The 26,631-nt window shown below is 49.1% G+C and overlaps 1 protein-coding gene across 2 annotated transcripts in view; it reads right to left on the bottom strand.

The window, feature by feature from the left end:
• The window catches only part of idh3g (isocitrate dehydrogenase (NAD(+)) 3 non-catalytic subunit gamma), an 82,915-nt gene that overhangs the window by 20,254 nt on the left and 36,030 nt on the right, over window positions 1-26,631 (bottom strand). For both annotated transcript variants that reach the window (XM_070868997.1, XM_070868998.1), the window contains 2 exons: window positions 24,242-24,388; window positions 22,757-22,851 (listed from right to left, as the gene is read on the bottom strand). In XM_070868997.1, the coding sequence (XP_070725098.1) occupies window positions 22,757-22,851; window positions 24,242-24,388 (242 nt within the window). The remainder of the gene's footprint in view (window positions 1-22,756; window positions 22,852-24,241; window positions 24,389-26,631) is intronic.

Here is a 26,631-nt window from a genome sequence, read left to right as displayed (position 1 = left end):
AACTCACTCCCAGGTATCGGTTATTCTATATAGAAACCCCCCCGAACCCCTCGATCAGATTCCAGCCTGTAACTCACTCCCGGGTATCGGTTATTATATATATAAACCCCCCCGAACCCCTCGATTAGATTCCAGCCTGTAACTCACTCCTGGGTATCTGATATTCGAGAAATAAACCCTCGAACCCCTCGATTTGATTCCAGCCTGTAACTCACTCCCGGGTATCGGTTATTCTATATATAAACCCCCCCCGAACCCCTCGATTAGATGCCAGCCTGTAACTCACTCCCGGGTATCGGTTATTCTATATATAAACCCCCCCCGAACCCCTCGATTAGATGCCAGCCTGTGACTCACTCCCGGGTATCTTTTATTCTATATATAAACCCCCCCCCGAACCCCTCAATTAGATTCCAGCCTGTAACTCACTCCCGGGTATCGGTTATTCTATATATAAACCCCCCGAACCCCTCGATTAGATTCCAGCCTGTAACTCACTCCCGGGTATCGGTTATTCTATATATAAACCCCCGAACCCCTCGATTAGATTCCAGCCTGTAACTCACTCCCGGGTATCCGTTATTCTATATATAAACCCCCCCCCCAAACCCTCGATTAGATTCCAGCCTGTAACTCACTCCCGGGTATCGGTTATTCTATATATAAACCCCCCCGAACCCTTCGATTAGATTGCAGCCTGCAACTCACTCCCGGGTATCCGTTATTCTATATATAAACCCCCCCGAACCCCTCGATTAGATTCCAGCCTGTGACTCACTCCCGGGTATCGGTTATTCTATATATAAACCCCCCCCGAACACCTCGATTAGATTCCAGCCTGTAACTCACTCCCGGGTATCCGTTATTCTATATATAAACCCCCGAACCCCTCGATTAGATTCCAGCCTGTAACTCACTCCCGGGTATCCGTTATTCTATATATAAACCCCCGAACACCTCGATTAGATTCCAGCCTGTAACTCACTCCCGGGTATCCGTTATTCGATATATAAACCCCCTGAACCCCTCGATTAGATCCCAGCCAGTAACTCACTCCCGGGTATCTGTTATTCTATATATAAACCCCCCGAACACCTCGATTAGATTCTAGCCTGTAACTCACTCCCGGGTATCCGTTATTCTATATATAAACCCCCCGAACCCCTCGATTAGATTCCAGCCTGCAACTCACTCCCGGGTATCTGTTATTCTATATATAAACCCCCCCGAACCCCTCGATTAGATTCCAGCCTGTAACTCACTCCCGGGTATCTGTTATTGTATATAAACCCCCCGAACCCCTCGATTAGATTCCAGCCTGTAACTCACTCCCGGGTATCAGTTATTCTATATATAAACCCCCGAACCCCTCGATTAGATTCCAGTCTGTAACTCACTCCCGGGTATCTGTTATTCTATATATAAACCCCCGAACCCCTCGATTAGATTCCAGCCTGTAACTCACTCCCGGGTATCTGTTATTCTATATATAAACCCCCCGAACCCCTCAATTAGATTCCAGTCTGTAACTCACTCCCGGGTATCTGTTATTCTATATATAAACCCCCCTGAACCCCTCGATTAGATTCCAGCCTGTAACTCACTCCCGGGTATCTGTTATTCTATATATAAACCCCCCGAACCCCTCGACGAGATTCCAGCCTGTAACTCACTCTCGGGTATCTGTTATTCTATATATAAACCCCCCCGAATAGATACCAGCCTGTAACTCACTCCCGGGTATCTGTTATTCTATATATAAACCCCCCGAACCCCTCGATTAGATTCCAGCCTGTAACTCACTCCCGGGTATCCGTTATTCTATATATAAACCGCCCGAACCCCTCGATTGGATTCCAGCCTGTAACTCACTCCCGGGTATCTGTTATTCTATATATAAACCCCCCCGAATAGATTCCAGCCTGTAACTCACTCCCGGGTATCGGTTATTCTATATATAAACCCCCCGAACCCCTCGATTAGATTCCAGCCTGTAACTCACTCCCGGGTATCCGTTATTCTATATATAAACCCCCCGAACCCCTCGATTAGATCCCAGCCTGTAACTCACTCCCGGGTATCCGTTATTCTATATATAAACCCCCCGAACCCCTCGATTAGATTCCAGCCTGTAACTCACTCCCGGGTATCTGTTATTCTATATATAAACCCCCCCGAACACCCCGATTAGATCCCAGCCTGTAACTCACTCCCGGGTATCTGTTATTCTATATATAAACCCCCCGAACCCCTCGATGAGATTCCAGCCTGTAACTCACTCCCGGGTATCTGTTATTCTATATATAAACCCCCCGAACCCCTCGATTAGATTCCAGCCTGTAACTCACTCCAGGGTATCTGTTATTCTATATATAACCCCCCCCGAACCCCTCGATTAGATTCCAGCCTGTAACTCACTCCCGGGTATCGGTTATTCTATATATAAACCCCCGAACCCCTCGATTCGATTCCAGCCTATAACTCACTCCCGGGTATCCGTTATTCTATATATAAACCCCCGAACCCCTCGATTAGATTCCAGCCTGTAACTCACTCCCGGGTATCAGTTATTCTATATATAAACCCCGCCGAACCCCTCGATTAGGTTCCAGCCTGTAACTCACTCCCGGGTATCTGTTATTCTATATATAAACCCCCGAACCCCTCGATTAGATTCCAGCCTGTAACTCACTCCCGGGTATCGGTTATTCTATATATAAACCCCCCGAATCCCTCGATTAGATTCCAGCCTGTAACTCACTCCCGGGTATCCGTTATTCTATATATAAACCCCCCGAACCCCTCGATTAGATCCCAGCCTGTAACTCACTCCCGGGTATCTGTTATTCTATATACAAACCCCCCCGAACCCCTCGATTAGATTCCAGCCTGTAACTCACTCCCGGGTAGCGGTTATTCTATATATAAACCCCTCGAACCCCTCGATTAGATCCCAACCTGTAACTCACTCCCGGGTATCCGTTATTCTATATATAAACCCCCCTGAACCCCTCGATTAGATTCCAGCCTGTAACTCACTCCCGGGTATCCGTTATTCTATATATAAACCCCCGAACCCCTCGATTAGATTCCAGTCTGTAACTCACTCCCGGGTAACCGTTATTCTATATATAAACCCCCGAACCCCTCGATTAGATTCCAGCCTGTAACTCACTCCCGGGTATCCGTTATTCGATATAAAAAAAAACCGAACCCCTCGATTAGATTCCAGCCTGTAACTCACTCCCAGGTATCGGTTATTCTATATAGAAACCCCCCGAACCCCTCGATCAGATTCCAGCCTGTAACTCACTCCCGGGTATCGGTTATTCTATATATAAACCCCCCCGATTAGATTCCAGCCTGTAACTCACTCCTGGGTATCTGATATTCGAGAAATAAACCCTCGAACCCCTCGATTTGATTCCAGCCTGTAACTCACTCCCGGGTATCGGTTATTCTATATATAAACCCCCCCCGAACCCCTCGATTAGGTGCCAGCCTGTGACTCACTCCCGGGTATCTTTTATTCTATATATAAACCCCCACCGAACCCCTCGATTAGATTCCAGCCTGTAACTCACTCCCGGGTATCGGTTATTCTATATATAAACCCCCCGAACCCCTCGATTAGATTCCAGCCTGTAACTCACTCCCGGGTATCGGTTATTATATATATAAACCCCACCGAACCCCTCGATTAGATTCCAGCCTGTAACTCACTCCTGGGTATCTGATATTCGAGATATAAACCCTCGAACCCCTCGATTAGATTCCAGCCTGTAACTCACTCCCGGGTATCGGTTATTATATATATAAACCCCTCGATTAGATTCCAGCCTGTAACTCACTCCCGGGTATCCGTTATTCTATATATAAACCCCCCGAACCCATCGATTAGATCCCAGCCTGTAACTCACTCCCAGGTATCGGTTATTCTATATATAAACCCCCGAACCCCTCGATTAGATTCCAGTCTGTAACTCACTGCCGGGTATCAGTTATTCTATATATAAACCCCGCCGAACCCCTCGATTAGGTTCCAGCCTGTAACTCACTCCCGGGTATCTGTTATTCTATATATAAACCCCCGAACCCCTCGATTAGATTCCAGCCTGTAACTCACTCCCGGGTATCGGTTATTCTATATATAAACCCCCCGAATCCCTCGATTAGATCCCAGCCTGTAACTCACTCCCGGGTATCTGTTATTCTATATATAAACCCCCCCGAACCCCTCGATTGGATTGCAGCCTGTAACTCACTCCCGGGTAGCGGTTATTCTATATATAAACCCCTCGAACCCCTCGATTAGATTCCAACCTGTAACTCACTCCCGGGTATCCGTTATTCTATATATAAACCCCCTGAAACCCTCGATTAGATTCCAGCCTGTAACTCACTCCCGGGTACCCGTTATTCTATATATAAACCCCCCTGAACCCCTCGATTAGATTCCAGCCTGTAACTCACTCCCGGGTATCCGTTATTCTATATATAAACCCCCGAACCCCTCGAATAGATTCCAGTCTGTAACTCACTCCCGGGTAACCGTTATTCTATATATAAACCCCCGAACCCCTCGATTAGATTCCAGCCTGTAACTCACTCCCGGGTATCCGTTATTCTATATATAAACCCTCGATCAGATTCCAGCCTGTAACTCACTCCCGGGTATCCGTTATTCTATATATAAAACCCCCCGAACCCCGCGATTAGATTCCAGCCTGTAACTCACTCCCGGGTATCTGTTATTCTATATATAAACCCCCCCGAACCCCTCGATTAGATTCCAGCCTGTAACTCACTCCCGGGTATCCGTTTTTCGATATAAAAAAAAACCGAACCCCTCGATTAGATTCCAGCCTGTAACTCACTCCCAGGTATCGGTTATTCTATACAGAAACCCCCCCGAACCCCTCGATCAGATTCCAGCCTGTAACTCACTCCCGGGTATCGGTTATTATATATATAAACCCCCCCGAACCCCTCGATTAGATTCCAGCCTGTAACTCACTCCTGGGTATCTGATATTCGAGAAATAAACCCTCGAACCCCTCGATTTGATTCCATCCTGTAACTCACTCCCGGGTATCGGTTATTCTATATATAAACCCCCCCCGAACCCCTCGATTAGATGCCAGCCTGTAACTCACTCCCGGGTATCGGTTATTCTATATATAAACCCCCCCCGAACCCCTCGATTAGATGCCAGCCTGTGACTCACTCCCGGGTATCTTTTATTCTATATATAAACCCGCCCCCCGAACCCCTCGATTAGATTCCAGCCTGTAACTCACTCCCGGGTATCGGTTATTCTATATATAAACCCCCCGAACCCCTCGATTAGATTCCAGCCTGTAACTCACTCCCGGGTATCGGTTATTCTATATATAAACCCCCGAACCCCTCGATTAGATTCCAGCCTGTAACTCACTCCCGGGTATCCGTTATTCTATATATAAACCCCCCCCCCAAACCCTCGATTAGATTCCAGCCTGTAACTCACTCCCGGGTATCGGTTATTCTATATATAAACCCCCCCGAACCCTTCGATTAGATTGCAGCCTGCAACTCACTCCCGGGTATCCGTTATTCTATATATAAACCCCCCCGAACCCCTCGATTAGATTCCAGCCTGTAACTCACTCCCGGGTATCAGTTATTCTATATATAAACCCCCGAACCCCTCGATTAGATTCCAGTCTGTAACTCACTCCCGGGTATCTGTTATTCTATATATAAACCCCCGAACCCCTCGATTAGATTCCAGCCTGTAACTCACTCCCGGGTATCTGTTATTCTATATATAAACCCCCCGAACCCCTCAATTAGATTCCAGTCTGTAACTCACTCCCGGGTATCTGTTATTCTATATATAAACCCCCCTGAACCCCTCGATTAGATTCCAGCCTGTAACTCACTCCCGGGTATCTGTTATTCTATATATAAACCCCCCGAACCCCTCGACGAGATTCCAGCCTGTAACTCACTCTCGGGTATCTGTTATTCTATATATAAACCCCCCCGAATAGATACCAGCCTGTAACTCACTCCCGGGTATCTGTTATTCTATATATAAACCCCCCGAACCCCTCGATTAGATTCCAGCCTGTAACTCACTCCCGGGTATCCGTTATTCTATATATAAACCGCCCGAACCCCTCGATTGGATTCCAGCCTGTAACTCACTCCCGGGTATCTGTTATTCTATATATAAACCCCCCCGAATAGATCCCAGCCTGTAACTCACTCCCGGGTATCTGTTATTCTATATATAAACCCCCCGAACCCCTCGATTAGATTCCAGCCTGTAACTCACTCCCGGGTATCCGTTATTCTATATATAAACCCCCCGAACCCCTCGATTAGATTCCAGCCTGTAACTCACTCCCGGGTATCGGTTATTCTATATATAAACCCCCCGAACCCCTCGATTAGATTCCAGCCTGTAACTCACTCCCGGGTATCCGTTATTCTATATATAAACCCCCCGAACCCCTCGATTAGATCCCAGCCTGTAACTCACTCCCGGGTATCCGTTATTCTATATATAAACCCCCCGAACCCCTCGATTAGATTCCAGCCTGTAACTCACTCCCGGGTATCTGTTATTCTATATATAAACCCCCCCGAACACCCCGATTAGATCCCAGCCTGTAACTCACTCCCGGGTATCTGTTATTCTATATATAAACCCCCCGAACCCCTCGATGAGATTCCAGCCTGTAACTCACTCCCGGGTATCTGTTATTCAATATATAAACCCCCCGAACCCCTCGATTAGATTCCAGCCTGTAACTCACTCCAGGGTATCTGTTATTCTATATATAACCCCCCCCGAACCCCTCGATTAGATTCCAGCCTGTAACTCACTCCCGGGTATCGGTTATTCTATATATAAACCCCCGAACCCCTCGATTCGATTCCAGCCTATAACTCACTCCCGGGTATCCGTTATTCTATATATAAACCCCCGAACCCCTCGATTAGATTCCAGCCTGTAACTCACTCCCGGGTATCAGTTATTCTATATATAAACCCCGCCGAACCCCTCGATTAGGTTCCAGCCTGTAACTCACTCCCGGGTATCTGTTATTCTATATATAAACCCCCGAACCCCTCGATTAGATTCCAGCCTGTAACTCACTCCCGGGTATCGGTTATTCTATATATAAACCCCCCGAATCCCTCGATTAGATTCCAGCCTGTAACTCACTCCCGGGTATCCGTTATTCTATATATAAACCCCCCGAACCCCTCGATTAGATCCCAGCCTGTAACTCACTCCCGGGTATCTGTTATTCTATATACAAACCCCCCCGAACCCCTCGATTAGATTCCAGCCTGTAACTCACTCCCGGGTAGCGGTTATTCTATATATAAACCCCTCGAACCCCTCGATTAGATCCCAACCTGTAACTCACTCCCGGGTATCCGTTATTCTATATATAAACCCCCCTGAACCCCTCGATTAGATTCCAGCCTGTAACTCACTCCCGGGTATCCGTTATTCTATATATAAACCCCCGAACCCCTCGATTAGATTCCAGTCTGTAACTCACTCCCGGGTAACCGTTATTCTATATATAAACCCCCGAACCCCTCGATTAGATTCCAGCCTGTAACTCACTCCCGGGTATCCGTTATTCGATATAAAAAAAAACCGAACCCCTCGATTAGATTCCAGCCTGTAACTCACTCCCAGGTATCGGTTATTCTATATAGAAACCCCCCGAACCCCTCGATCAGATTCCAGCCTGTAACTCACTCCCGGGTATCGGTTATTCTATATATAAACCCCCCCGATTAGATTCCAGCCTGTAACTCACTCCTGGGTATCTGATATTCGAGAAATAAACCCTCGAACCCCTCGATTTGATTCCAGCCTGTAACTCACTCCCGGGTATCGGTTATTCTATATATAAACCCCCCCCGAACCCCTCGATTAGGTGCCAGCCTGTGACTCACTCCCGGGTATCTTTTATTCTATATATAAACCCCCACCGAACCCCTCGATTAGATTCCAGCCTGTAACTCACTCCCGGGTATCGGTTATTCTATATATAAACCCCCCGAACCCCTCGATTAGATTCCAGCCTGTAACTCACTCCCGGGTATCGGTTATTATATATATAAACCCCACCGAACCCCTCGATTAGATTCCAGCCTGTAACTCACTCCTGGGTATCTGATATTCGAGATATAAACCCTCGAACCCCTCGATTAGATTCCAGCCTGTAACTCACTCCCGGGTATCGGTTATTATATATATAAACCCCTCGATTAGATTCCAGCCTGTAACTCACTCCCGGGTATCCGTTATTCTATATATAAACCCCCCGAACCCATCGATTAGATCCCAGCCTGTAACTCACTCCCAGGTATCGGTTATTCTATATATAAACCCCCGAACCCCTCGATTAGATTCCAGTCTGTAACTCACTGCCGGGTATCAGTTATTCTATATATAAACCCCGCCGAACCCCTCGATTAGGTTCCAGCCTGTAACTCACTCCCGGGTATCTGTTATTCTATATATAAACCCCCGAACCCCTCGATTAGATTCCAGCCTGTAACTCACTCCCGGGTATCGGTTATTCTATATATAAACCCCCCGAATCCCTCGATTAGATCCCAGCCTGTAACTCACTCCCGGGTATCTGTTATTCTATATATAAACCCCCCCGAACCCCTCGATTGGATTGCAGCCTGTAACTCACTCCCGGGTAGCGGTTATTCTATATATAAACCCCTCGAACCCCTCGATTAGATTCCAACCTGTAACTCACTCCCGGGTATCCGTTATTCTATATATAAACCCCCTGAAACCCTCGATTAGATTCCAGCCTGTAACTCACTCCCGGGTATCCGTTATTCTATATATAAACCCCCCTGAACCCCTCGATTAGATTCCAGCCTGTAACTCACTCCCGGGTATCCGTTATTCTATATATAAACCCCCGAACCCCTCGAATAGATTCCAGTCTGTAACTCACTCCCGGGTAACCGTTATTCTATATATAAACCCCCGAACCCCTCGATTAGATTCCAGCCTGTAACTCACTCCCGGGTATCCGTTATTCTATATATAAACCCTCGATCAGATTCCAGCCTGTAACTCACTCCCGGGTATCCGTTATTCTATATATAAAACCCCCCGAACCCCGCGATTAGATTCCAGCCTGTAACTCACTCCCGGGTATCTGTTATTCTATATATAAACCCCCCCGAACCCCTCGATTAGATTCCAGCCTGTAACTCACTCCCGGGTATCCGTTTTTCGATATAAAAAAAAACCGAACCCCTCGATTAGATTCCAGCCTGTAACTCACTCCCAGGTATCGGTTATTCTATACAGAAACCCCCCCGAACCCCTCGATCAGATTCCAGCCTGTAACTCACTCCCGGGTATCGGTTATTATATATATAAACCCCCCCGAACCCCTCGATTAGATTCCAGCCTGTAACTCACTCCTGGGTATCTGATATTCGAGAAATAAACCCTCGAACCCCTCGATTTGATTCCATCCTGTAACTCACTCCCGGGTATCGGTTATTCTATATATAAACCCCCCCCGAACCCCTCGATTAGATGCCAGCCTGTAACTCACTCCCGGGTATCGGTTATTCTATATATAAACCCCCCCCGAACCCCTCGATTAGATGCCAGCCTGTGACTCACTCCCGGGTATCTTTTATTCTATATATAAACCCCCCCCCCGAACCCCTCGATTAGATTCCAGCCTGTAACTCACTCCCGGGTATCGGTTATTCTATATATAAACCCCCCGAACCCCTCGATTAGATTCCAGCCTGTAACTCACTCCCGGGTATCGGTTATTCTATATATAAACCCCCGAACCCCTCGATTAGATTCCAGCCTGTAACTCACTCCCGGGTATCCGTTATTCTATATATAAACCCCCCCCCCAAACCCTCGATTAGATTCCAGCCTGTAACTCACTCCCGGGTATCGGTTATTCTATATATAAACCCCCCCGAACCCTTCGATTAGATTGCAGCCTGCAACTCACTCCCGGGTATCCGTTATTCTATATATAAACCCCCCCGAACCCCTCGATTAGATTCCAGCCTGTGACTCACTCCCGGGTATCGGTTATTCTATATATAAACCCCCCCCGAACACCTCGATTAGATTCCAGCCTGTAACTCACTCCCGGGTATCCGTTATTCTATATATAATCCCCCGAACCCCTCGATTAGATTCCAGCCTGTAACTCACTCCCGGGTATCCGTTATTCTATATATAAACCCCCGAACACCTCGATTAGATTCCAGCCTGTAACTCACTCCCGGGTATCCGTTATTCGATATATAAACCCTCTGAACCCCTCGATTAGATCCCAGCCTGTAACTCACTCCCGGGTATCCGTTATTCTATATATAAACCCCCCGAACCCCTCGATTAGATTCCAGCCTGTAACTCACTCCCGGGTATCTGTTATTCTATATATAAACCCCCCGAACACCTCGATTAGATTCTAGCCTGTAACTCACTCCCGGGTATCCGTTATTCTATATATAAACCCCCCGAACCCCTCGATTAGATTCCAGCCTGCAACTCACTCCCGGGTATCTGTTATTCTATATATAAACCCCCCCGAACCCCTCGATTAGATTCCAGCCTGTAACTCACTCCCGGGTATCTGTTATTGTATATAAACCCCCCGAACCCCTCGATTAGATCCCAGCCTGTAACTCACTCCCGGTTATCTGTTATTCTATATATAAACCCCCGAACCCCTCGATTAGATTCCAGTCTGTAACTCACTCCCGGGTATCGGTTATTCGATATATAAACCCCCCGAACCCCTCGATTAGATTCCAGCCTGTAACTCACTCCCGGGTATCTGTTATTCGATATATAAACCCCCGCGAACCCCTCGATTAGATTCCAGCCTGTAACTCACTCCCGGGTATCTGTTGTTCTATAAAAAACCCCCCGAACCCCTGGATTCGATTCCAGGCTGTAACTCACTCCCGGGTATCGGTTATTCTATATATAAACCCCGAACCCCTCGATTAGATTCCAGCCTGTAACTCACTCCCGCGTATCCGTTATTCTATATATAAACCCCCCGAACCGCTCGATTAGATCCCAGCCTGTAACTCACTCACGGGTATGTTATTCTATATATAAATCCCCCGATTAGATTCCAGCCTGTAACTCACTTCCGGGTATCCGTTGTTCTATGTATAAACCCCCCGAACCCCTCGATTAGATTCCAGCCTGTAACTCACTCCCGGGTATCCGTTGTTCTATATATAAACCCCCGAACCCCTCGATTAGATTCCAGCCTGTAACTCACTCCGGGGTATCAATTATTCTATATATAAACCCCCCGAACCTCTCGATTAGATCCCAGCCTGTAACTCACTCCCGCCTATCCGTTATTCTATATATCAACCGCCTGAACCCCTCGATTAGATTCCAGCCTGTAACTCACTCCCGGGTATCGGTTATTCTATATATAAACCCCCCCCGAACCCCTCGATTAGATGCCAGCCTGTGACTCACTCCCGGGTATCTTTTATTCTATATATAAACCCCCCCCGAACCCCTCGATTCGATCCCAGCCTGTAACTCACTCCCGGGTATCGGTTATTCTATATATAAACCCCCGAACCCCTCGATTAGCTTCTAGCCTGTAACTCACTCCCGGGTATCTGTTATTCTATATATAAACCCCCCGAACGCCTCGATTAGCTTCTAGCCTGTAACTCACTCCCGGGTATCGGTTATTCTATATATAAACCCCCGAACCCCTCGATTAGATTCCAGCCTGCAACTTACTCCCGGGTATCGGTTATTCTATATATAAACCCCGAGCCTCTCTATTAGATTCCAGCCTGTAACTCACTCCCGGTTATCCGTTATTCTATATATAAACCCCGAACCCCTCGATTAGATTCCAGCCTGTAACTCACTCCCGGGTATCCGTTATTCTATATATAAACCCCCCCGCCAAACCCTCGATTAGATTCCAGCCTGTAACTCACTCCCGGGTATCGGTTATTCTATATATAAACCCCCCGAACCCCTCGATTAGATTCCAGCCTGTAACTCACTCCCGGGTATCCGTTATTCTATATATAAACCCCCCGAACACCTCGATTAGATCCCAGCCTGTAACTCACTCCCGGGTATCTGTTATTCTATATATAATCCCCCCCGAACCCCTCGATTAGATTCCAGCCTGTAACTCACTCCTGGGTATCTGATATTCGAGATATAAACCCCCGAACACCTCGATTAGATTCCAGTCTGTAACTCACTGCCGGGTATCAGTTATTCTATATATAAACCCCGCCGAACCCCTCGATTAGGTTCCAGCCTGTAACTCACTCCCGGGTATCTGTTATTCTATATATAAACCCCCGAACCCCTCGATTAGATTCCAGCCTGTAACTCACTCCCGGGTATCGGTTATTCTATATATAAACCCCCCGAATCCCTCGATTAGATTCCAGCCTGTAACTCACTCCCGGGTATCCGTTATTCTATATATAAACCCCCCGAACCCCTCGATTAGATCCCAGCCTGTAACTCACTCCCGGGTATCTGTAATTCTATATATAAACCCCCCCGAACCCCTCGATTGGATTCCAGCCTGTAACTCACTCCCGGGTAGCGGTTATTCTATATATAAACCCCTCGAACCCCTCGATTAGATCCCAACCTGTAACTCACTCCCGGGTATCTGTTATTCTATGTATAAAACCCCCCGAACCCCTCGATTAGATTCCAGCATGTAACTCACTCCCGGGTATCTGATATTCTATATATAAACCCCTCGAACCCCTCGATTAGATTCCAGCCTGTAACTCACTCCCGGGTATCCATTATTCTATATATAAACCACCCTGAACCCCTCGATTAGATTCCAGCCTGCAACTCACTCCCGGGTATCCGTTATTCTATATATAAACCCCCGAACCCCTCGATTAGATTCCAGTCTGTAACTCACTGCCGGGTATCAGTTATTCTATATATAAACCCCGCCGAACCCCTCGATTAGGTTCCAGCCTGTAACTCACTCCCAGGTATCTGTTATTCTATATATAAACCCCCGAACCCCTCGATTAGATTCCAGCCTGTAACTCACTCCCGGGTATCGGTTATTCTATATATAAACCCCCCGAATCCCTCGATTAGATTCCAGCCTGTAACTCACTCCCGGGTATCCGTTATTCTATATATAAACCCCCCGAACCCCTCGATTAGATCCCAGCCTGTAACTCACTCCCGGGTATCTGTAATTTTATATATAAACCCCCCCGAACCCCTCGATTGGATTCCAGCCTGTAACTCACTCCCGGGTAGCGGTTATTCTATATATAAACCCCTCGAACCCCTCGATTAGATCCCAACCTGTAACTCACTCCCGGGTATCTGTTATTCTATGTATAAAACCCCCCGAACCCCTCGATTAGATTCCAGCATGTAACTCACTCCCGGGTATCTGATATTCTATATATAAACCCCTCGAACCCCTCGATTAGATTCCAGCCTGTAACTCACTCCCGGGTATCCATTATTCTATATATAAACCACCCTGAACCCCTCGATTAGATTTCAGCCTGCAACTCACTCCCGGGTATCCGTTATTCTATATATAAACCCCCGAACCCCTCGATTAGATTCCAGTCTGTAACTCACTCCCGGGTATCCGTTATTCTATATATAAACCCCCGAACCCCTCGATTAGATTCCAACCTGTAACTCACTCCCGGGTATCCGTTATTCTATATATAAACCCCCGAACCCCTCGATCAGATTCCAGCCTGTAACTCACTCCCGGGTATCTGTTATTCTATATATAAACCCCCCGAACGCCTCGATTAGCTTCTAGCCTGTAACTCACTCCCGGGTATCGGTTATTCTATATATAAACCCCCGAACCCCTCGATTAGATTCCAGCCTGCAACTTACTCCCGGGTATCGGTTATTCTATATATAAACCCCGAGCCTCTCTATTAGATTCCAGCCTGTAACTCACTCCCGGTTATCCGTTATTCTATATATAAACCCCGAACCCCTCGATTAGATTCCAGCCTGTAACTCACTCCCGGGTATCCGTTATTCTATATATAAACCCCCCCGCCAAACCCTCGATTAGATTCCAGCCTGTAACTCACTCCCGGGTATCGGTTATTCTATATATAAACCCCCCGAACCCCTCGATTAGATTCCAGCCTGTAACTCACTCCCGGGTATCCGTTATTCTATATATAAACCCCCCGAACACCTCGATTAGATCCCAGCCTGTAACTCACTCCCGGGTATCTGTTATTCTATATATAATCCCCCCCGAACCCCTCGATTAGATTCCAGCCTGTAACTCACTCCTGGGTATCTGATATTCGAGATATAAACCCCCGAACACCTCGATTAGATTCCAGTCTGTAACTCACTGCCGGGTATCAGTTATTCTATATATAAACCCCGCCGAACCCCTCGATTAGGTTCCAGCCTGTAACTCACTCCCGGGTATCTGTTATTCTATATATAAACCCCCGAACCCCTCGATTAGATTCCAGCCTGTAACTCACTCCCGGGTATCGGTTATTCTATATATAAACCCCCCGAATCCCTCGATTAGATTCCAGCCTGTAACTCACTCCCGGGTATCCGTTATTCTATATATAAACCCCCCGAACCCCTCGATTAGATCCCAGCCTGTAACTCACTCCCGGGTATCTGTAATTCTATATATAAACCCCCCCGAACCCCTCGATTGGATTCCAGCCTGTAACTCACTCCCGGGTAGCGGTTATTCTATATATAAACCCCTCGAACCCCTCGATTAGATCCCAACCTGTAACTCACTCCCGGGTATCTGTTATTCTATGTATAAAACCCCCCGAACCCCTCGATTAGATTCCAGCATGTAACTCACTCCCGGGTATCTGATATTCTATATATAAACCCCTCGAACCCCTCGATTAGATTCCAGCCTGTAACTCACTCCCGGGTATCCATTATTCTATATATAAACCACCCTGAACCCCTCGATTAGATTCCAGCCTGCAACTCACTCCCGGGTATCCGTTATTCTATATATAAACCCCCGAACCCCTCGATTAGATTCCAGTCTGTAACTCACTGCCGGGTATCAGTTATTCTATATATAAACCCCGCCGAACCCCTCGATTAGGTTCCAGCCTGTAACTCACTCCCAGGTATCTGTTATTCTATATATAAACCCCCGAACCCCTCGATTAGATTCCAGCCTGTAACTCACTCCCGGGTATCGGTTATTCTATATATAAACCCCCCGAATCCCTCGATTAGATTCCAGCCTGTAACTCACTCCCGGGTATCCGTTATTCTATATATAAACCCCCCGAACCCCTCGATTAGATCCCAGCCTGTAACTCACTCCCGGGTATCTGTAATTTTATATATAAACCCCCCCGAACCCCTCGATTGGATTCCAGCCTGTAACTCACTCCCGGGTAGCGGTTATTCTATATATAAACCCCTCGAACCCCTCGATTAGATCCCAACCTGTAACTCACTCCCGGGTATCTGTTATTCTATGTATAAAACCCCCCGAACCCCTCGATTAGATTCCAGCATGTAACTCACTCCCGGGTATCTGATATTCTATATATAAACCCCTCGAACCCCTCGATTAGATTCCAGCCTGTAACTCACTCCCGGGTATCCATTATTCTATATATAAACCACCCTGAACCCCTCGATTAGATTTCAGCCTGCAACTCACTCCCGGGTATCCGTTATTCTATATATAAACCCCCGAACCCCTCGATTAGATTCCAGTCTGTAACTCACTCCCGGGTATCCGTTATTCTATATATAAACCCCCGAACCCCTCGATTAGATTCCAACCTGTAACTCACTCCCGGGTATCCGTTATTCTATATATAAACCCCCGAACCCCTCGATCAGATTCCAGCCTGTAACTCACTCCCGGGTATCCGTTATTCTATATATAAAACCCCCCGAACCCCGCGATTAGATTCCAGCCTGTAACTCACTCCCGGGTATCTGTTATTCTATATATAAACCCCCCCGAACCCCTCGATTAGATTCCAGCCTGTAACTCACTCCCAGGTATCGGTTATTCTATATAGAAACCCCCCGAATCCCTCGATCAGATTCCAGCCTGTAACTCACTCCCGTGTATCGGTTATTATATATATAAACCCCCCCGAACCCCTCGATTAGATTCCAGCCTGTAACTCACTCCTGGGTATCTGATATTCGAGAAATAAACCCTCGGAACCCCTCGATTTGATTCCAGCCTGTAACTCACTCCCGGGTATCGGTTATTCTATATATAAACCCCCGAACCCCTCGATTAGATTCCAGCCTGTAACTTACTCCCGGGTATCGGTTATTCTATATATAAACCTCCCCCGAACCCCTCGATTAGATGCCAGCCTGTGACTCACTCCCGGGTATCTTTTATTCTATATATAAACCCCCCGAACCCTCGATTAGATTCCAGCCTGTAACTCACTCCCGGGTATCTGTTGTTCTATATATAAACCCCCCCCGAACCCCTCGATTAGATGCCAGCCTGTGACTCACTCCCGGGTATCTGTTATTCTATATATAAACCCCCCCGAACCCCTCGATTAGCTTCTAGCCTGTAACTCACTCCCGGGTATCTGTTATTCTATATATAAACCCCCCGAACCCCTCGATTAGCTTCTAGCCTGTAACTCACTCCCGGGTATCGGTTATTCTATATATAAACCCCCGAACCCCTCGATTAGATTCCAGCCTGCAACTTACTCCCGGGTATCGGTTATTCTATATATAAACCCCGAGCCTCTCTATTAGATTCCAGCCTGTAACTCACTCCCGGTTATCCGTTATTCTATATATAAACCCCGAACCCCTCGATTAGATTCCAGCCTGTAACTCACTCCCGGGTATCCGTTATTCTATATATAAACCCCCCCGCCAAACCCTCGATTAGATTCCAGCCTGTAACTCACTCCCGGGTATCGGTTATTCTATATATAAACCCCCCGAACCCCTCGATTAGATTCCAGCCTGTAACTCACTCCCGGGTATCCGTTATTCTATATATAAACCCCCCGAACACCTCGATTAGATCCCAGCCTGTAACTCACTCCCGGGTATCTGTTATTCTATATATAATCCCCCCCGAACCCCTCGATTAGATTCCAGCCTGTAACTCACTCCTGGGTATCTGATATTCGAGATATAAACCCCCGAACACCTCGATTAGATTCCAGTCTGTAACTCACTGCCGGGTATCAGTTATTCTATATATAAACCCCGCCGAACCCCTCGATTAGGTTCCAGCCTGTAACTCACTCCCGGGTATCTGTTATTCTATATATAAACCCCCGAACCCCTCGATTAGATTCCAGCCTGTAACTCACTCCCGGGTATCGGTTATTCTATATATAAACCCCCCGAATCCCTCGATTAGATTCCAGCCTGTAACTCACTCCCGGGTATCCGTTATTCTATATATAAACCCCCCGAACCCCTCGATTAGATCCCAGCCTGTAACTCACTCCCGGGTATCTGTAATTCTATATATAAACCCCCCCGAACCCCTCGATTGGATTCCAGCCTGTAACTCACTCCCGGGTAGCGGTTATTCTATATATAAACCCCTCGAACCCCTCGATTAGATCCCAACCTGTAACTCACTCCCGGGTATCTGTTATTCTATGTATAAAACCCCCCGAACCCCTCGATTAGATTCCAGCATGTAACTCACTCCCGGGTATCTGATATTCTATATATAAACCCCTCGAACCCCTCGATTAGATTCCAGCCTGTAACTCACTCCCGGGTATCCATTATTCTATATATAAACCACCCTGAACCCCTCGATTAGATTTCAGCCTGCAACTCACTCCCGGGTATCCGTTATTCTATATATAAACCCCCGAACCCCTCGATTAGATTCCAGTCTGTAACTCACTCCCGGGTATCCGTTATTCTATATATAAACCCCCGAACCCCTCGATTAGATTCCAACCTGTAACTCACTCCCGGGTATCCGTTATTCTATATATAAACCCCCGAACCCCTCGATCAGATTCCAGCCTGTAACTCACTCCCGGGTATCCGTTATTCTATATATAAAACCCCCCGAACCCCGCGATTAGATTCCAGCCTGTAACTCACTCCCGGGTATCTGTTATTCTATATATAAACCCCCCCGAACCCCTCGATTAGATTCCAGCCTGTAACTCACTCCCAGGTATCGGTTATTCTATATAGAAACCCCCCGAATCCCTCGATCAGATTCCAGCCTGTAACTCACTCCCGTGTATCGGTTATTATATATATAAACCCCCCCGAACCCCTCGATTAGATTCCAGCCTGTAACTCACTCCTGGGTATCTGATATTCGAGAAATAAACCCTCGGAACCCCTCGATTTGATTCCAGCCTGTAACTCACTCCCGGGTATCGGTTATTCTATATATAAACCCCCGAACCCCTCGATTAGATTCCAGCCTGTAACTTACTCCCGGGTATCGGTTATTCTATATATAAACCTCCCCCGAACCCCTCGATTAGATGCCAGCCTGTGACTCACTCCCGGGTATCTTTTATTCTATATATAAACCCCCCGAACCCTCGATTAGATTCCAGCCTGTAACTCACTCCCGGGTATCTGTTGTTCTATATATAAACCCCCCCCGAACCCCTCGATTAGATGCCAGCCTGTGACTCACTCCCGGGTATCTGTTATTCTATATATAAACCCCCCCGAACCCCTCGATTAGCTTCTAGCCTGTAACTCACTCCCGGGTATCTGTTATTCTATATATAAACCCCCCGAACCCCTCGATTAGCTTCTAGCCTGTAACTCACTCCCGGGTATCGGTTATTCTATATATAAACCCCCGAACCCCTCGATTAGATTCCAGCCTGCAACTTACTCCCGGGTATCGGTTATTCTATATATAAACCCCGAGCCTCTCTATTAGATTCCAGCCTGTAACTCACTCCCGGTTATCCGTTATTCTATATATAAACCCCGAACCCCTCGATTAGATTCCAGCCTGTAACTCACTCCCGGGTATCCGTTATTCTATATATAAACCCCCCCGCCAAACCCTCGATTAGATTCCAGCCTGTAACTCACTCCCGGGTATCGGTTATTCTATATATAAACCCCCCGAACCCCTCGATTAGATTCCAGCCTGTAACTCACTCCCGGGTATCCGTTATTCTATATATAAACCCCCCGAACACCTCGATTAGATCCCAGCCTGTAACTCACTCCCGGGTATCTGTTATTCTATATATAATCCCCCCCGAACCCCTCGATTAGATTCCAGCCTGTAACTCACTCCTGGGTATCTGATATTCGAGATATAAACCCCCGAAACACCTCGATTAGATTCCAGTCTGTAACTCACTGCCGGGTATCAGTTATTCTATATATAAACCCCGCCGAACCCCTCGATTAGGTTCCAGCCTGTAACTCACTCCCGGGTATCTGTTATTCTATATATAAACCCCCGAACCCCTCGATTAGATTCCAGCCTGTAACTCACTCCCGGGTATCGGTTATTCTATATATAAACCCCCCGAATCCCTCGATTAGATTCCAGCCTGTAACTCACTCCCGGGTATCCGTTATTCTATATATAAACCCCCCGAACCCCTCGATTAGATCCCAGCCTGTAACTCACTCCCGGGTATCTGTAATTCTATATATAAACCCCCCCGAACCCCTCGATTGGATTCCAGCCTGTAACTCACTCCCGGGTAGCGGTTATTCTATATATAAACCCCTCGAACCCCTCGATTAGATCCCAACCTGTAACTCACTCCCGGGTATCTGTTATTCTATGTATAAAACCCCCCGAACCCCTCGATTAGATTCCAGCATGTAACTCACTCCCGGGTATCTGATATTCTATATATAAACCCCTCGAACCCCTCGATTAGATTCCAGCCTGTAACTCACTCCCGGGTATCCATTATTCTATATATAAACCACCCTGAACCCCTCGATTAGATTCCAGCCTGCAACTCACTCCCGGGTATCCGTTATTCTATATATAAACCCCCGAACCCCTCGATTAGATTCCAGTCTGTAACTCACTCCCGGGTATCCGTTATTCTATATATAAACCCCCAAACCCCTCGATTAGATTCCAACCTGTAACTCACTCCCGGGTATCCGTTATTCTATATATAAACCCCCGAACCCCTCGATCAGATTCCAGCCTGTAACTCACTCCCGGGTATCCGTTATTCTATATATAAAACCCCCCGAACCCCGCGATTAGATTCCAGCCTGTAACTCACTCCCGGGTATCTGTTATTCTATATAGAAACCCCCCGAACCCCTCGATCAGATTCCAGCCTGTAACTCACTCCCGTGTATCGGTTATTATATATATAAACCCCCCCGAACCCCTCGATTAGATTCCAGCCTGTAACTCACTCCTGGGTATCTGATATTCGAGAAATAAACCCTCGAACCCCTCGATTTGATTCCAGCCTGTAACTCACTCCCGGGTATCGGTTATTCTATATATAAACCCCCGAACCCCTCGATTAGATTCCAGCCTGTAACTCACTCCCGGGTATCGGTTATTCTATATATAAACCCCCCCCGAACCCCTCGATTAGATGCCAGCCTGTGACTCACTCCCGGGTATCTTTTATTCTATATATAAACCCCCCCCGAACCCCTCGATTAGATTCCAGCCTGTAACTCACTCCCGGGTATCGGTTATTCTATATATAAACCCCCCGAACCCCTCGATTAGATTCTAGCCTGTAACTCACTCCCGGGTATCGGTTATTCTATATATAAACCCCCGAACCCCTCGATTAGATTCCAGCCTGCAACTTACTCCCGGGTATCGCTTATTGTATATATAAACCCCCCCCGAACCCCTCGATTAGATTCCAGCCTGTAACTCACTCCCGGGTATCTGTTATTCTATATATAAACCCCCCGAACCCTCGATTAGATTCCAGCCTGTAACTCACTCCCGGGTATCTGTTGTTCTATATATAAACCCCCCCCGAACCCCTCGATTAGATGCCAGCCTGTGACTCACTCCCGGGTATCGGTTATTCTATATATAAACCCCCCCCGAACCCCTCGATTAGATTCCAGCCTGGAACTCACTCCCGGGTATCTGTTATTCTATATATAAACCCCCCGAACCCCTCGATTAGATCCCAGCCTGTAACTCACTCCCGGGTATCTGTTATTCTATATATAAACCCCCCGAACCCCTCGATTAGATTGCAGCCTGTAACTCACTCCCGGGTATCAGTTGTTCTATATATAAACCCCCCGAACCCCTCGATTAGATCCCAACCTGTAACTCACTCCCGGGTATCTGTTATTCTATATATAAACCCCCCGAACCCCTCGATTAGATTGCAGCCTGTAACTCACTCCCGGGTATCAGTTGTTCTATATATAAACCCCCCGAACCCCTCGATTAGATCCCAACCTGTAACTCACTCCCGGGTATGTTATTCTATATATAAACCCCCCGAACCCCTCGATTAGATTCCAGCCTGTAACTCACTCCCGGGTATCCGTTGTTCTATGTATAAACCCCCCGAACCCCTCGATTAGATTCCAGCCTGTAACTCACTCCCGGGTATCCGTTGTTCTATATATAAACCCTCGAACCCCTCGATTAGATTCCAGCCTGTAACTCACTCCCGGGTATCTGTTATTCTATATATAAACCCCCTGAACCTCTCGGTTAGATCCCAGCCTGTAACTCACTCCCGCGTATCCGTTATTCTATATATAAACCGCCTGAACCCCTCGATTAGATTCCAGCCTGTAACTCACTCCCGGGTATCCGTTATTCTATATATAAACCCCCCCCCCAAACCCTCGATTCGATTCCAGCCTGTAACTCACTCCCGGGTATCTGTTATTCTATATATAAACCCCCCGAACCCCTCGATTAGATTCCAGCCTGTAACTCACTCCCGGGTATCCGTTATTCTTTATATAAACCCCCCGAAGCCCTCGATTAGATTCCAGCCTGTAACTCACTCCCGGGTATCGGTTATTCGATATATAAACCCCCCGAACCCCTCGATTAGATTCCAGCCTGTAACTCACTCCCGGGTATCGGTTATTCTATATATAAATCCCCCGAACCCCTCGATTAGATTCCAGCCTGTAACTCACTCCCGGGTATCGGTTATTCTATATATAAATCCCCCGAACTCCTCGATTAGATTCCAGTCTGTAACTCACTCCCGGGTATGTGTTATTCGATATATAAACCCCCGAACCCCTCGATTAGATTCCAGCCTGTAACTCACTCCCGGGTATCTGTTATTCGATATATAAACCCCCCGATTAGATTCCAGCCTGTAACTCACTCCCGGGTATCTGTTATTCTATATATAAACCCCCCGATTAGATTCCAGCCTGTAACTCACTCCCGGGTATCTGTTATTCGATATATAAACCCCTCGATTAGATTCCAGCCTGTAACTCATTCCCGGGTATCTGTTATTCGATATATAAACCCCCCGAACCCCTCGATTAGATTCCAGCCTGTAACTCATTCCCGGGTATCGGTTATTATATATATAAACCCCCGAACCCCTCGATTAGATTCCAGCCTGTAACTCACTCCCGGGTATCCGTTATTCGATATATAAACCCCCGAACCCCTCGATTAGATCCCAGCCTGTAACTCACTCCCGGGTATCCGTTATTCGATATATAAACCCCCGGTAGTCTCCCTACTTGAGGTGGTCGAGCATCAGACAACTGGCCAGCAGCATGGCGGTCGGATTTGCAATGTTCTTGTTAGCGATGCTTTTCCCAGTGTTCCTTGTGCCCTGTGGGGGAGCAGAAAGATCCCATAATCAGCAGCAGGTTGGTCCCTCTTCGAAGACACACATCCTCTTGGGACGCTCACGGCGCAACGCAAAGGAAGCACAGCGAGAGACGCTTGGACACATTCAGTGTGTTCCTTTCGAAGATTTGACACGTGTGCACACAGCAAGATCCCACAAGCAGCACTGAGAGGAATGAACAGACTTCTTTTTGGTAAAGTGATTTTATTTGAGTTATAAATATTGGCCCCAGGACACCAGGGAGAACTGCTCCCACCCCACCCCACCCCCCCCATCCTGCGCTTCTTCCAATAGACGCCATGGGATCTTTTCCGTCCACCTGAGAGAGCAGACGGGGCCTCGGGTTTAACGTCTCATCCAAAAAGACAGCACCTCCGACAGTGCGGGGCTCCCTCAGTACCGCCCCTCCGACAGTGCAGTGCGGCGCTCCCTCAGTACCGCCCCTCCGACAGTGCGGCGCTCCCTCAGTACCGTCCCTCCGACAGTGTGGCGCTCCCTCAGTACTGCCCCTCCGACAGTGCGGCGCTCCCTTAGTACTGCCCCTCCGACAGTGCGGCGCTCCCTCAGTACCGCCCCTCCGACAGTGCGGCGCTCCCTCAGTACTGCCCCTCCGACAGTGCGGCGCTCCCTTAGTACTGCCCCTCCGACAGTGCGGCGCTCCCTCAGTACCGCCCCTTCGACACTCCCTCAGTACTGCCCCTCCGACAGTGTGGCGCTCCCTCAGTACCGTCCCTCCGACAGTGCGGCGCTCCCTTAGTACTGCCCCTCCGACAGTGCGGCGCTCCCTCAGTACTGCCCCTCCGACAGTGCGGCGCTCCCTCAGTACTGCCCCTCCGACAGTGCGGTGCTCCCTTAGTACTGCCTCTCCGACAGTGCGGCGCTCCCTCAGTACCGCCCCTCCGACAGTGCGGCACTTCCTCAGTACTGCCCCTCCGACAGTGCGGCGCTCCCTCAGTACCGCCCCTCCAACAGTGCGGCACTCCCTCAGTACCGCCCCTCCGACAGTGCGGCGCTCCCTCAGTACCGCCCCTCCGACAGTGCGGCGCTCCCTCAGTACCGCCCCTCCGACAGTGCGGTGCTCCCTTAGTACTGCCCCTCCGACAGCGCGGCGCTCCCTCAGTACTGCCCCTCCGACAGTGCGGCGCTCCCTCAGTACTGCCCCTCCGACAGTGCGGTGCTCCCTTAGTACTGCCCCTCCGACAGTGCGGCGCTCCCTCAGTACCGCCCCTCCGACAGTGCGGCGCTCCCTCAGTACCGCCCCTCCGACAGTGCGGCGCTCCCTCAGTACCGCCCCTCCGACAGCGCGGCGCTCCCTCAGTACCGCCCCTCCGACAGTGCGGCACTCCCTCAGTACCCCCCGTCGGACACTCACCGTTTCAAAGACGGCGTAGTCCTTGCCATAGTTGGCGCCGGGCGCGAGCCCGGGACCCCCGACCAGCCCGGCGCAGACATTGCTCACCACGTTGCCGTACAGGTTGGGCATCACCATCACGTCGAACTGCTGTGGCCTGGACACCAGCTTCGGAGGTAGGCGAGGGGCAGAAAGGTCAGAGTTATCGGCAAGCGCGCAGCGACAGGCGGCAAACTTCGCGGCCGCGTCGCCCGAGGAGATCCCGTGGGGTCCGCTGCGGCGATCGGGACCCTCGCTCCCTCCCCCCACACACCGTGCGCTGGGTTAACCTCCCCCCCCCCCTCTCCCTCCCGCCTGTGTGGGAGCACAATCCCACATTGTTGAAAGGCTTTGCTTCGGTGCAGTCCGGAGGTATCGAAAGGGCCAAAGGTTGGAAGATTGAAGTCTGGAAGTTTGGATCGAAACAGGCTGCTTAGACGACACGGAGCCACAAAGCAAGCCATCCTCTTTCGAGGGACCCCCTGTGACGATTTAGCCATTGAAATGTGTCCGTCTGATCACCTGTGTCTTTATAGTACTTCATATGAGAGTCATTCAGCCAGATTAGATTGCGTCAATTTGACCATCTGTGTTACACTAATAAAATGCATGGCAAGAGTTGATTGCGGCAATAAAGCAACTTCGGGAGGGTTGACAAGCTGGTTGCTTAGTTTACCATGTCGTTCTGTTAGAATTTGTATGTACCTTTGATGTAGAATGATTTATTGAGGTAGGCATTTGACCCTGAAATGAGCTTCCGGCCACATTTCCCCAGCATAACTAAGACCGCTTATTTCCACCGTCCGTAACATCGCCCGTCTCCGCCCCCCCCTGCCTCAGTTCATCCGCTGCTGAATCCCTCATCCGTGTCTTTGTTACCTCCAGACCTGACTATTCCAACACACTCCTGGCCGGCCTCCCACATTCTACCAAATCTCGGCTGCCCCGTGTCCTAACTCGCACCGAGTCCCACTCACCCATCACCTCCTGTGCTCACTGCCCCGTTTCCTAACTCGCACCGAGTCCCACTCACCCATCACCCACTGTGCTCACTGCCCCGTGTCCTAACTCGCACCGAGTCCCACTCACCCATCACCCCTGTGCTCAATGCCCCCGTGTCCTAACTCGCACCCAGTCCCACTCACCCATCACCCTCTGTGCTCACTGCCCCGTGTCCTAACTCGCACCGAGTCCCACTCACCCATCGCCCCCTGTGCTCAATGCCCCCGTGTCCTAACTCGCACCGAGTCCCACTCACCCATCGCCCCCTGTGCTCACTGCCCCGTGTCCTAACTCACACCGAGTCCCACTCACCCATCACCCGCTGTGCTCACTGCCCCGTGTCCTAACTCGCACCCAGTCCCACTCACCCATCACCCCCTGTGCTCACTGTCCCAGTGTCCTAACTCGCACCCAGTCCCACTCACCCATCACCCTCTGTGCTCACTGCCCCGTGTCCTAACTCGCACCGAGTCCCACTCACCCATCACCCTCTGTGCTCACTGCCCCGTGTCCTAACTCGCACCGAGTCCCACTCACCCATCACCCTCTGTGCTCACTGCCCCGTGTCCTAACTCACACCGAGTCCCGCTCACCCATCACCCCCTGTCCTCACTGCCCCGTGTCCTAACTCGCACCGAGTCCCGCTCACCCATCACCCCCTGTGCTCACTGCCCCGTGTCCTAACTCGCACCGAGTCCCACTCACCCATCACCCCCTGTGCTCACTGCCCCCGTGTCCTAACTCGCACCCAGTCCCACTCACCCATCACCCTCTGTGCTCACTGCCCCGTGTCCTAACTCGCACCGAGTCCCACTCACCCATCACCCCCTGTGCTCACTGCCCCGTGTCCTAACTCGCACCTAGTCCCACTCACCCATCACCCCCTGTGCTCACTGCCCCGTGTCCTAACTCGCACCGAGTCCCACTCACCCATCACCCCCTGTGCTCACTGCCCCGTGTCCTAACTCGCACCGAGTCCCACTCACCCATCACCCCCTGTCCCAACTCACACCAAGTCCCACTCACCCATCACCCCCTGTGCTCACTGCCCCGTGTCCTAACTCACACCGAGTCCCGCTCACCCATCACCCCCTGTGCTCGCTGACCTATATTGGCTTCCAGTTAAGCAATGCCTCGATTTCAAAATTCTCATCCTCGTTTACAAATCCCTCCAGCTCCTACACCCTTCCCTATCTCTGTAACCCCCTCCAGCCCCTGCACTCCTCCCTATTTCTGTAACCTCCTCCAGCCCCTACACCCCTCCCCATCTCTGTAACCACCTCCAGCCCCTACACCCCTCCCTATCTCTGTAACCTCCTCCAGTACCTACATCCCTCCCTATCTATGTAACCTCCTCCAGCCCCTACACC

The sequence above is a fragment of the Pristiophorus japonicus genome, chromosome 32 (assembly GCF_044704955.1).
Source record: "Pristiophorus japonicus isolate sPriJap1 chromosome 32, sPriJap1.hap1, whole genome shotgun sequence".
In the NCBI taxonomy this organism is placed as follows: domain Eukaryota; kingdom Metazoa; phylum Chordata; class Chondrichthyes; family Pristiophoridae; genus Pristiophorus; species Pristiophorus japonicus.
The sequence above is the reverse complement of the archived record's forward strand: the minus strand, read 5'-3'. Positions and strand labels throughout refer to the sequence as shown.